Source organism: Pan troglodytes, chromosome 2 (genome assembly GCF_028858775.2).
Source record: "Pan troglodytes isolate AG18354 chromosome 2, NHGRI_mPanTro3-v2.0_pri, whole genome shotgun sequence".
Classification (NCBI taxonomy): Eukaryota; Metazoa; Chordata; class Mammalia; order Primates; family Hominidae; genus Pan; species Pan troglodytes.
The window spans coordinates 117,244,147-117,258,137 of NC_086015.1; the positions used below are offsets into that span (position 1 = coordinate 117,244,147).

General features: G+C 39.2%; 1 protein-coding gene and 1 pseudogene across 6 annotated transcripts in view; both read left to right on the forward strand.

The window, feature by feature from the left end:
* The window catches only part of GRAMD1C (GRAM domain containing 1C), a 118,528-nt gene that overhangs the window by 90,029 nt on the left and 14,508 nt on the right, over positions 1-13,991 (forward strand). For all 6 annotated transcript variants that reach the window (XM_063805156.1, NM_001280062.1, XM_009445963.5 and 3 more), the window contains 1 exon segment: positions 12,014-12,132. In XM_063805156.1, coding sequence (XP_063661226.1) covers positions 12,014-12,132 — 119 coding nt within the window.
* On the forward strand, positions 476-1,437 carry LOC100612833 (vacuolar protein sorting-associated protein 26A-like; annotated as a pseudogene).

A 13,991-nucleotide genomic window follows, 5' to 3' on the forward strand; every position in this document is an offset into this window, starting at 1 on the left:
CATACTGCTGTCCTCCGACTTGTTACCTGGTAATCAAAGTTGTATTTCTTTCTTTCTTTTTTTGAGACAAGGTCTTGCTCTGTTGCCCAGTCTGGAGTGCAGTGGTGCAATCACACTTCACTGTAGCCTCGACCTCCTGGGCTCAAGTGATCCTCCTACCTCAGCCTCAGTTGCTGGGACCACAGGTGTGCACCACAATGCCCGGCCAATTTTAAAACATTTTTTATAGAGACAAGTGTCTCCCTATGTTGCCCAGGCTGGTCTTACACTCCTGGCCTCAAATGATCCTCCCACGTCAGCCTCCCAAAGTGCTGGGCAAGTGTGAGCTACCACACCTGGGCTGGTATTTCTTGAGATCGAATTTCAAAGGCTCCTTTTTAAAAATATTAAGAATTTAATGATTTTTTAAAATAATCAGTTATTTGTGGATTAAATCTAATTCCAGCACTCAGATGACTACCACTGGATCTAAATTTTCCAAATTGGGGGTGCTGAGCAGAAGGAGCTGGGGCTGAGAGTTCTCCTGAGTGAAAAGGAGTAAAGTAGCGGGGATGTGGTGGCCATGCTGACAATGAGTTTTCTTGAAGGCTTTTTTGGTCCAGTTTGTGAGATTGATATGTCTTTAATGATGGGGAAGCCAGGAAAATGACAGAAATGAAAACTGAAGATGGCAAAGTAGAAAAACACCATCTCTTTATAATGGAGAATCTGTTTCAGGGAAGGTAAATGTAGCCTTTAAGCAACCTGGAGGGAGACTAGAGCACCAAGGAATTAGAATTGAATTTATAGGTCAAATGGAACTTTACAATGACAAGAGTAATGCTCATGAATTTATAAACCTAATGAAAGAACTAGCCTTACCTGGAGAACTGACTCAGAGAAGAAGTTATGATTCTGAGTTTATGCAAGTTAAAAAGCCATATGCATCTGACATCGGTGCCAGTGTTCACTTGAGGTATTTTCTTTAAGTGACAATAGTGAGAAGACTGACAGATTTAGTAAAAGAATGTGATCTTATTGTTCACCAGCTTGCCACCTGTCCTGATGTTAACAACTGTATTAAGATAGAAGTGGGCATTGAAGATTGTCTACATATATAATTTGAATATAGTAAGTCAAAGTATCATTTAAAGCATGTAATTGTTGGAAAAATTTACTTCTTAGTAGTAAGAATAAAAATACAACATATGGAGTTACAACTGATCAAAAAAGAGATCACAGGAATTGGACCCAGTACCACAGCAGAAACAGAAACATCACCAAATATGAAATAATGGATGGTGCACCAGTAAAAGGTGAATCAATTCCAATGAGACTGTTTTTAGTGGGATATGACCCTACTCCAACAATCAGAGAGATGTGAACCAAAAAGTTTCAGTAAGGTACTTTTTGAATTTAGTGTTTGTTGATGAGGAAGACTGAAGGTACTTCAAACAGCAGGAGATCATTTTATGAAGAAAAGCTCCTGAAAAACTGAGGAAACAGAGAAAAAACTTTCACCAGTGATTTGAATCTCCAGAATCACAGGCATCTGCTAAACAGCCTGAAATGTGAACTGAATAGGAGACCAAAAAAAAAAAAAAGCAACAAATTCCTGTAACCATTGAGTTAAGTTCAGCAGGTTGAAGATGGTTGCAGCTGTAGAGGGGAGAAAGACCAAAACTCCATATATATTAGTCTTCCTTTATCTTACAGTGCTGCATTTATTTTACGGTATAATGAAATGTTCTTCATGTATATACATTTTAAAAAATGCTCTCTTTGAAACACTGGAACTTTCTTAAACTGCCTTTTTTTTTTTTTTTACTTCACACTTTGATGATAAGCACTCAGATATGCATCAGCATAAACATTAAAAATTTTCGGGTGAGAAAAATAAATAAAATTAGGGGGTCTTTATTTTTTATTTTTGAGACGTAGTCACACTCTGGTTGCCCAGGCTGGAGTGCAGTGGTGCGATCTCGGCTCACTGCAACCTCCGCCTCCTGGGTTCAAGTGATTCTCCTGCTTATTCTCCTGAGTAGCTAGGATTACAGGTGCCCGCCACCATACCCAGCTAATTTTTTTGTATTTTTAGTAGAGATGGGGTTTCACCATGTTGGCTAGGCTGGTCTTGAACACCTGACCTCAGGTGATCCACCTGCCTCGGCCTCCCAAGGTGCTGGGATTACAGCATGAGCCACCGCACCCGGCCAAAATTCGGGGGTCTTTTAAATCTATATTCTTTTAAATCATTGTTTACAGTTATATGACACTACTTTTTAAATGTTCTTGATCTTTTAGTTTCAAGGGTACATGTGCAGATTTGTTATACAGGTAAATTGTGTGTCATGGGAGTTTGGTGTACAGATTAATTCGTGACCCAGGTAATAAGCATGGTACCCAATAGGTAGTTTTCAGTCCTTACCCTCCTTCCACCCTCCACCCTCAAGTAGGCTCCAGTGTCTACTGTTCCCTTCTTTGTGGCCATGTGTACTCAATGTTTATCTCCCACTTGTAAGTGAAAACGTGGTATTTAGTTTTCTGTTCCTGCAGTAGTTCCCTCAGGATAATGGCCTCCAGCTCCATACATGTTGCTACAAAGGGCATGACCTTGTTCTTTTTTATGACTGCATACTATCCCATGGTGTATATGTACCATATTTTCTTTATCCAGTCTACCATTGATGGGCATCTAGGTTGATTGCATGTCTTTACTATTGTGAATAGTGCTGCGATGAATATACTTGTGCATGTGTCTTTATGGTAGAACAATTTATATTCCTGTGAGTAGATACCCAGTAATGGGATTCCCAGGTCAAATGGTAGTCTGTTTTAAGTTCTTTGAGAAATTGCCAAATTGCTTTCCACAATGGCTGAACTAATTTACACTCCCAGAAGCAGTGTACAAGCATTCCTTTTTCTCTGCAACCTCACTAGCATCTGTTATTTTTTGACTTTTTAATAATAGCCATTCTGTCTGGTGTGAGATAGTATCTCACTGTGGTTTGATTTGCATTTCTCTAGTGATTAGGGATGTTGAACATTTTTTCATATGCTTGCTGGCCAGATATATGTCTTCTTTTGAAAAGTGTCTGTTTATATCCCTTGCCCACTTTTTTATTGGGTTGTTTTGTTTTTTGCTTATTAATTTCTTTAAGTTCCTTATAGATTCTGGATGTTAGAGCATTTTCAGACACATAGTTTGTAAATATTTTCTCCCATTCTGTAGGTTGTCTGTTTACTCTGTTGATAGTTTCTTTTGCTGTGCAGATACTCTTTAGTTTAATTATGTCCGATTTGTCAATTTTATTGTTATTGCAGTTGCTTTTGGTGTCTTCATCATGAAATCTTTGCTAGGGCCTATGTCCAGAATGGTATTTTCTAAATTTTCTTTCTTTTTTTTTTCTTTTTCGAGATAGGGTCTCACTGTGTCACCCAGGCTGGAGTACAGTGGCGCAAACATAGCTTACTGCAGCCTCAACCTCCCGGACTCAAACAATTCTCCTGCCTCAGCCCCCCAAGTAGCTGGGACTATAGGTGCACACTACTACACCTGGCTAATTTTTATATTTTTTTGTAGAGATGAGGTTTCACCATCTTGCCCAAGCTGCTCTTGAACTCCTGAGCTCAAGCAATCTGCCTGCCTCAGCCTCCTAGAGTGCTGAGATTACAGGCGTGAACCACCACGCCCAGTCATTCCTAAATTTTCTTCAAGGGTTTTATAGTTTTAAGTTTTACATTTAAGTCTTTAATCCATCTTGAGCTGATTTTTATATATGGTGTAAGGAAGGGGGCTAGTTTCAATCTTCTGCATATGGCTAGCCAGTTATCCCAGCACCATTTATTGAATAGGGAGTCTTTTTCCCATTGCTTGTTTTTGTCAACTTTGTCGAAGACCAGATGGTTGTAGGTGTGTGGCTTTATTTCTGGGCTCTCTATTCTGTTCCATTGGTCTATGTGTCTGTTTTCATACCAGTACCATGCTGTTTTGGATACGGTTTTTTTATAGTATAGCTTGAAATTGGGTATTGTGATGCCTCCAGCTTTGTTCTTTTTGCTTAGGATCACTTTGGCTATTGGGCTCTTTTTTGGTTCTGTATGAATTTTAGAATAGTTTTTTCCTAATTCTGTGAAGAATGTCATTGGTAGTTTGAGAGGAATAGCATTGAATCTATAAATTGCTTTGGCAGTATGAACATTTTAACAATATTGATTCTTCCTATCACGAGCATGGAATGTTTTTCCATTTGTGTCATCTCTGATTTATTTGAGCAATATTTTATAATTCTTATTGTAGAGATCTTTCACCTTCCTGGTTAACTGTATTTCTGGGTATTTTACTTTTTTTTTTCTTTTGCTATATGAATGGGATTGTGATCTCGACTTGGCACTCAGCTTGGGTGTTGTTGGGTATAGAAATGCTATTGATTTTTGTACATTGATTTTTGTATCCTGAAATTTTGCTGAAGTTGCTTATCAGATCTAGGAGCTTTTGGGCACACTCTGGGGTTTTCTAGGTATAAAAATAATATCTTCTGCAAATAGATATAGTTTGATTTCCTGTTTGGATGCCTTTTATTTCTTTCCCTTGCCTGATTGTTCTGGTTAGGACTTCCAGTACTATGTTGAATAGAAGTGGTGAGAGTGGGCATCCTTGTTTTGTTCCAGTTCTCAAGGGGAATTGTTCCAGCTTTTGCCCATTCAGTATGATGTTGGCTGTGTGGTTTGTCATAGGTGACTCTTATTATTTTGAGGTATGTTCCTTCAGTGCCTGGTTTGTTGAGGGTTTTTAACATGAATAGATGTTGAATTGTATTGAAAGCCTTCCCTGCATCTATTGAGATGATCATGTGGTTTTTGTTTTTAGTTCTGTTTATGTGATGAATCACACCTATGGATTTGCATATGTTGAACCAACCTTGCATTCCAGGGATAAAGCCTACTTGATTGTGGTGAATTAGCTTTTTGATGTGCTGCTGGATTCAGTTTGCTAGTATTTTGTTGAGGATTTTTGCATCAATACTCATCAAACATATTGGCCTAAGGTTTTCTTTTGTTGTTGTTTCTCTGCCAGGTTTTGGTATCAGAATGATGCTGAATGCTGCTGGCCTCATAGAATGAGTTAGGGAGAAGTTCTTCCTCCTCAATTTTTTTGAATAGTTTCAGTAGGGGTGGTACCAACTCTTCTTGACATGTCTGGTAGAATTTGGCTGTGAATCCATCTGGTCCTGGGCTTTTTTTGGTTGATAGGTTTTTAATTACTGGTTCAATTTTGGAACTCATTCTTTGTCTGTGTGGGGTTTTAATTTCTTCCTGGCTCAATCTTGGGAGGTTTTATATTTCCAGAAATTTATCCATTTCTTCTAGGTTTTCTAGTTTTTGTGCATAGAGGTGTTCATAATAGTCTCTGGGTTTGTTTTTTTTTTTTCCTGTGGGGTCGGTGGTAATGTTCCTTTTGTCATTTCTGATTGTGTTTATTTGGATCTTCTCTTTTAAATTAGTCTAGCTAGTGGTCTATTAATCTTATTTATTCTTTCAAAGAGCCAACTTATGATTTCATTGATCTTTTGTATGGTTTTTCACATATCAATTTCATTCTGTTTAGCTCTAATTTTGGTTATTTCTTGTCTTCTGCTAGCTTTGGGGTTGATTTGCTCTTGTTTTTCTAGTTCCTCTAGGTGTGATGTTAGATTGTTATTTCTAGATCTTTCTAACTGTTTCATGTGGGTGTTTAGCACTATAAACTTGTAACACTGCTTTAGCTGTGTCCCAGAGATTCTGGTATTTTCTATCTTTGTTCTCATTAGTTTCAAAGGATTTCTTGAGTTCTGCCTTAATTTCATTGTTTACTCAGAAGTCATCAGGAGCAGGTTGTTTAATTTCCATGTAATTGTATGATTTTTAGTGATCTTCTTAGTATTGATTTCTATTGTTATTGCACTGTGGTCCGAGAGTGTGGTTAATATAATTTTGGGTTTTTTGCATTTGCTTAGAATTGTTTAATGGCTGATTGTGTGGTCGATTTTTAGAGTATGTGCCAGGTGCAAATGAGAAGAACGTATATTCTGCTGTTTTGGGGTGGAGAGCTCTGTAGATGTCTGTTAGGTCCATTTGGTTAAATGTCAAGTTCAGGTCACAACTATCTTTGTTAGTTTTCTGCCTCAGTGGTCTGTCTAATACTGTTAATGGGGTGTTGAAGTCTCCCACTGTTATTGTGTGGTTATCTAAGTCTCTTTGTAGGTCTCTAAGAACTTGTTTCATGAGCCTGGATGCTCCTGTGTTGATTGCGTATATACTTGGGATAGTTAAGTCTTCATGTTGAATTGAACCCTTTACCTTTATGTAATGCCCTTATTTGTCTTTTTAAATCATTGTTGGTTTAAGGTCTGTTTTGGTTTTGTCTGAAATTAGAATAGCAATCTCTGCTTTTTTTGTTTTTCATTTGCTTGCCAGATTTTTCTCCACCCCTTTACATTGAGCCTATGGATGCCATTGCATGTGAGATGGGTCTCCTAAAGACAGCATACAGTTGTCTGGGCACGGGGGCTCACGCCTGTAATCCCAGCACTTTGGGAGGCCAAGGCAGGCGGATCACAAGGTCAGGAGATCGAGACCATCCTGGCTAACATGGTGAGAACGCATCTCTACTAAAAATACAAAAAATTAGCCGGGCATGGTGGCACGTGCCTGTAGTCTCAGCTACTCGGGAGGCTGAGACAGCAGAATTGCTTGAACCCAGGAGCTGAGATCATGCCACTGCACTCCAGCCTGGGTGACAGAGCAAGACTGTGTCTCAAAAAACAAACAAACAAACAAACAAACAAAACCCAGCATACAGTTGAGTCTTATTTATCCAACTTTCCACTGCTTTTTAATTGGGGCATTAAGCCCGTTTACCTTCAAGGTTAATATTGATATATGTGGATTTTATCTTGTCATTGTGTTGTTAGCTGGTTATTTTGCAGACTTGATTGTGTAGTTGCTTTATAGTGTCAATGGTCTATGTACTTAAGTGTGTTTTTGTGGTGGCTGCTAACAGTCTTTCATTTCCATGTTTAGCACCACCTTGAAGACCTCTTGGAAGGCAGGTAACGAATTCCCTTAGCATTTGCTTGTCTGAAAATGATCTCATTTCTCCTTCACTTATGAAACTTAGTTTGGCTGGATATGAAATTCTTGGTCTTAGTTTCTTTAAGAATGTTGAATATAGGCCCTCAAGCCCTCAAATATAGAGTTTCTGCTGTTAGCCTGATAGGATTCCCTTTGTAGGTGGCCTGCCCCTTCCCTCTAGCTACCTTTAATATTTTTTGTTTCACGTTGACCTTGGAGAATCTGATGACTAAGTGTCTTGGGGATGGTTGTCTTGTATGTATCTCATAGGGGTTCTCTGCATTTCCTGCATTTGAATGTTGGCCTCTCTAGTGAGGTTGGGGAAGTTTTTGTGGATGATATTTTCGAATATGTTTTCCAAGTTGCTTGTTTTCTATCCCTGTCTTTCAGGGATGCCAGTGAGGCATAGATTTGATCTGTTTACATAATCCCATGTTTCTCAGAGGTTTTGTTCTTTTTTATTCTTTTTTCTTTATTTTTGTCTCAGTCAATTTGGAGAACCAGCCCTGTGAGATTCTTTTCTCAGCTTGGTCTATTCTGCTGTTAATACTTGCAATTTGTATTATGAAATTTCAGATCAGTATGATTCTTTCTTAAAATGGCCATTTTGTCTTTCAGCTCTTGTATCATTTTTTTGTATTCCTTAGATTTCTTGGATTGGGTTTTGAGTTTCTCCTGAATTTCAATGATTTTCATTCCTATCTATATTCTGAAATCTATGTCTGTAATTTCAGCCTGGTTAAGAACCATTGCTGGGGAACTAGTATAATTGTTTGGAGGTAGGAAGACACTCCAACTTTTTGAGTTGCTAGAGTTCTTGCACTGGTTCTTTCTCATCTGTATGGACTGATGTTCCTTTTATCTCTGAAGTTGCTGTCTTTTGGATGGGGGTTTTTTTGCTTTGATGCCTGTGGGGGTTTGATTGTGGAATAAGGTGGGTTCAGTTGACCATCTTCACTTCTGGAAGATTTCAGGGGGCCCAGGCTCAGCTCAGAACTCCTGGACTGTGTGCTCTAACTGTGGGGGGCTAGAGTTAGAACACATAGTTTTGTGTGTCCCCAGCTTTGTTCTCTGGCCCTTCGAGGTCAGAAATATGTTGCACTGGAGGGGTGGAGGTGTTCCTGGTCCACTGGCCACAATACTCCAATGGGGTTGCTGGCCAAAGCAATTCACTGGGGTGGTGGCAGTAGGATCTGTGCTGCTCATGAATGCCAGCAGCCATGACGGCATGGTGGGGTGCTTGTGCACTGGCTGGGGCAGGGGCGCTGGTGGGAACCCTTTGTTTTCACAGGTGTCACCTTTGTTTTCACAGGTGTTGTATACTGGCAGAATATTTTGGTGTTATGTTTTGGGCTGGGATCTAGTAGGTAGTGTTTAAGAGTATTAGCTGGCAGATAGGCTCTTAACTCTGCAGCACAACTCATTTGTGTTTTGGCATGCTTTGTAGTAGTGCTCTGGGGTGAAAAGGGAAAGTGATGACCCCCTACCCTGGTCGGCTCTTGGGCCTTGGAGGAGCCCCCTTTGACTGGCTCTGTGCTCATGTTTCTTTTGTTGGGTGTTTTGGACCATGGGGCTCTTTTAAGCAGGTGCCATGGTTGGCAGACAGGCCATATGCTTGCCAGGTCAACCCTGCAGCAAGAATTACACTCTGCCCCTCCACTGGCTTGCAAACCTGGGCATCTCACTCTCTCAGTGATCTTAGAGGGAGGGCTTCTCCCTCCTTGGGCATCACTCAGGCCTGCACATCCTGCTCAGCTAGGAGCTGTGGGACTGGATGTGGTCACCTATTCTGCTGTCTGGGTACTTCCTAGGGGAACACGGGGTTGTGCCTGCCCACATAGTTGAGGCAGAAGTGAGACCACTGGGCTGGACACTCTAGCAGGCATGGCCTGTCTGGCTACCAGCAGCAGGGATGGGTGGGAGTCACCTACCCTGCTGTCAAGGTGTTTCCTGGGGCAACAGGAAGCTGTGGCTGCCAGCTGAGTTCAGGCAGAACTGGGACTGTTGGGCTGAAGGCTAGCACCAAGTCTTGTCTGGCAAGGTGGAGTGAAGCAATCTTACTGCTCCCAGGCAGGACCGTGACCTCTACTGGGGATATGGTACTGGTGTCATTCCGTTCCAGGGTCCAAGGCTTATAGAGGTCCCCATGGACTTGAGAGTTGTCGCCGCAGAAACTCTGGGTGTCTCTCTGCCTCAGTTTAGAAGTGTGGGGGTAGGGCAAGGGGAACCAGGGGAATTCTCCCATTACTAGTCTTACACAGGTGCCTGTGTACAATCCTCCAGGGAGCTCTCACTCACTCATCCTTTCCCATATCGAGGAGCTTTTCGTGGCTCTGTGCTGATCCCAGAGGGGCTGCTGCCCAGCTTTGCTCCTCTCTGCCCTCTGTGTCCCCTTGCTGCCTGGATGGATTCTGACATGGTTTCTTAGATGATCAGCTAGTAGGGTCAGTGTTCATCAACCCTGTTGTTTCCTGTTTGTGAGAGTGGCACACACGAGCAGCTTCTAATTCACCATCTTGACCCAACCCCCGACACTACCTTTAATTAAAGCTCAGTTTTAAGTCTTTTTACCCAACTTTTACATTTAAAAATATGTAAAGCTTCAGAAAAATTGCATGAATAGTATGATAACATCCATATGCCACTTGCCTAGATTCATCAATTTTTAAATTATGGCAAAATATACATAAGATAAAATTTACCATTTAACCATTTTTAAGTGGACAGTTCAGTGGCATTAAGTACATTCACGTTATTGTACAACCACTGCCACCATCCATCTTCAGAACTTTTTAATCTTTCCAAACTGAAATGCTATACCTGTTAAATGGTAACACTCCATTTCTTCCATTGTTGATGATCACCATTCTATTTTCTGTCTATGTGAATTTGACTACTCAAGGTGCCTTGCATAAGTGGAATAATACAATGTTTGTCCTTCTGTGATAGATTTAATACACTTAGCATAATGCCTTCCAGGTTCATCCTCGTTGGGGCATGTATCAGAATGTATTCCTTTTTTAAAGCTGAATAATATTCCATTGCATGTATATACCACATTTTGTTTATCCGTTCATCCATTAATGACATCTGGGTTGTTTACACATGTTAGCTATTGTAAATAATGCCACCACGAACATTGACATACAACTATCTGTTCAGGTCCCTGCTTCCAGTTCTTTTGGGTATATGCCTAGGAATGGAATTGCTGCATCATATAGTAATTCAATCTTTACTTTTTTGAAGAGTGGCTACTATTTTCCATACTGGCTGTATCATTTTACATTTCCATAAGCAATGTACAAAGTTTCCAATTTATCCACATCCTTGCCAACCCTGATTATTATTTATAATAGCTATCCTAATGGGCACGAACGTTCACCAATTTTAAAACTTTATTACATCAAAGGATTTTTAAAATTCTGCAGTTCCTGCCTTTTATATATCAAAATAGTTCATATGTCCCTTTGCGTACTAGCCATTTTTCCTACAATTCATTCCAGGTTTTTTTACATTATGATAAGCTTTACTTAGGTATTGGAGGATTGACTGTTCCAAGATGATGTTAATTAGGTGATGCTCTGGTAAGCAATACTCAGTAGACCTTATTGGTAACATTGCTGAAACTACAAGGGTAACATTCATGGGAAGACAAATAGTTTTCATTTATCCTTGTTGATAGTTGCTTCATTGAGTAGTGTGCAGTTTTAAGAGCAGAATTAAATTACATCTTTAAATTTTATTTCTGATTAACAACAGATTGGTTGTATCATTTTCCTGAAACAGGCTGACATATGACCAAAGTAATCTTCTGAAAAGTAATTTAGAATTAGTTGTATATCTTCTTTTATATATACCTAAATAAATCATTTTACAGAAAATCCTGGATGATAGACTCTATGGTTTGTGATTTTGCCTTTTTAATTTAGTTATAAGACTTTGCCAGATACTCAGAAGGCAATTTCAGGATCCCTCATTAAATCCTCAGATCTAGCAATATAAAAAAAGTTGAGTAAAATTGGCTGTATTCTAAAGCCTCACTTCCTTCCTTTGATGATGAGTATAATGGGGTTAGATAAAGGCTCCTATGCTTTAGGATATTGGTGGATAGCGGTCAAACATACTAGTACTTGCCTAAGTCGATTTGTGCTGGGGCATTAGGTGATACAATCATGTCTTTGAATAGAGTTTTTAATGCTTTTATTTATACTTTTTAAGTTTTTGGCTTCCATGAAATGACCTTCACTGTGTTCTAGAACTATATTTCTGTTCAAGTGTGTATTTAATCACTATATTGTCCCTAAGCAAATAAAAGAGAATTTTTACCAGGATCTTGCTATAAACATAGAGATATGATCTTATAGTCTTCTTAAGACAGATTATATAATCATTTATGTTCCATTGCCTTACTGTGACTAAAGATTTTAGCAGACAAGCCACTGACATTACATGATTTCTCATAACATTGACATAATTTCTATGTAAGTTGATATCAAGGTCATATGGTTTCTTAATGACAAAAATATTTTAAAGTTTTGTCCTCAGTGATGGGAATGTTAAAGTGTTGTTCCGTCTCTGATAAACCTGGCATCGTTACTTCTCTTCATAGGTACTGAGGACTTTAAAAGGAAGCTTACAGATGAAACAACTTTTAATTTTATCTTCTAATAAAAGGAAAAAGGATATTAATAAACAATTTAGAAATAAATGGATCAGAGATGGGGAATATGCCACATTTAAGGAGAGTGCTTAACATTTAATCTCTCTTTTCTTTAATGTTAAACTTATAATACCCAGTTATAAGGAAGTTAGTGCTAGTCAAAAATAGAAATTTTAATAATTCAGAAGCTCCTTTGATTTCATTTAATGTCATACAGTTTAAGTTTCTAGAACTAACTCATTTTGTGTTTGTTGTTGTTAGATGTAGTATCTACCCCTTGGACTGCAGAACTTGGAGGTGATCAGCTGAGAACCATGACCTACACTGTAGTCCTTAATAGTCCACTTACTGGAAAATGCACTGCTGCCACTGAAAAGCAGGTACGTCTGCTTTGTCAGTGTCCAGAAGAGTCATGTGTGGGGGAAGAGAGAAGATGCCTATTATAGTTCACCAATTTACAAGACAGTTTCAATAAACAAGTGGCAAGAAAAAAGGGAGGAGAAACTGTTACAGGTTAAAAGAGACTTAAAAGGCATGTGAATCGTATCAACCCACTCCTAATTCAAACAAACCACTTGTTAAAAGGTATTTATGAGATTTCAGGAATTGTTTATTTTTTATGTATAGTAATGGTATTACAGCTGTGTATTAAAAAATAATATTTATTTTAAAAGAGATATATGGAAGAATCTATAAAGAGATATAGTGAAGTATTATGGATGACATTATATTAATGTCTAGGATTTCCTTTAGAAGTCATCTAGCCAGGCAGAGGATGGTGATAGAGGCAGGTAATATGGGACAGAGGACAAAGGAAGCAAGACTGGGGAGGAGTTAGTGTTGCTGAAGCTAGTTGATGAGCTCCTGAGGGTCATTATACTTCATTTCTTCTCTTTCACATATTCAAATTTTTTTTTTTTTTTTGAGACGGAGTCTCATTGTTGCCCAGGCTGGAGTGCAGTGGCATAACCTTGGCTCACTGCAAGCTCTGCCTCCCAGGTTCAAGCGATTCTCCTGTCTCAGCCTCCTGAGTAGGTGGGATTACAGGCGCACACCACCATGCCTGGCTAATTTTTGTATTTTTAGTAGAGATGGGGTTTCACCATGTTGGTCGGGCTGGTCTTGAACTCCTGAACTCATGATCCGCCTGCCTCAACCTCCCAAAGAAAATATTTTTTTAAAAAGAATACCAGGCCAGTTATGGTGGCTCATCCCTGGAATATTAGCACTTTGAGAGGCCCAGGTGGGAGGATCACTTGAGACCATGAGTTTGAGATCAGACTGCGCAACACAGTGACACTTTGTCTTTACCAAAAATAAAATTAACCAGGCATGATGGTGTGTGCCTGTGGTCTCACCTACTCAGGAGGCTGAGGCAGGAGGATCACTTGAGCCCAGGAGTTTGAGATTACAGTGAGCTATGATCTAGCCACTGCACTCTAGCCTGGGCAACAGAGCTAGACTCTGTCTCAAAAATAAAAAATAAAAAATAAAGAAGACAGAAAAAGGAACACTACTCAAATCTGGTTTACAGAATTGTTTCAAGAGTTAGGGGCCAAATAACTAGATGGCTGCTTTGGCACATGGGAAGAGAATGAGTTTTTGAAATTAAATACTGTATGAGCTATTTAATGCTCTTTATCTGTGACCAGAGTGGCAGTGTCTTACAGTGGAGTGTGTGTTTAGCCAGTTTGTGCTAAGTATCTGATGTGCAAGTAGTCTGAAAACATCTCTTAACATCTGAACTAGTTGTGCTTATAAGAGCAAACAAATGGACAAAACAATAGTTTTGTCCATTATCATTAAAAAGAACGTATTTCCATACCTTTAAACAATTCTTAAAAGATTATCAAACGTAAGAAAAGTCTGGTATTTTGGTATTGGAGGGTCTTTGAAAACTTTGGAAACCCCCACCCCCCCAACCCCCTTAGAGGATAGGTAGAAAAGGTATGGTTAAAATGAGAAAGGTTTGGCCAATGACCATTTAAAATCCTGTTTAGGAAAAGCAGTGTTTTGTTTGGTTACTACCCTTCTTGACTTTTTTGGTGAAGGGTGGTTTTGTTGAACTTTGATTAATTTTGAGGTGGGATCCTTACTTCATTCAATTGATTTTTGAATTGTTCACCTAACAGGAACACTTAAAACTCTATAAACTTATAATACACATAAGAGATTATATGGTTTGTCCTCATGCCTAAAGGAAAAAATAATTTGACAGTGAAATAAATGACACAGGGGC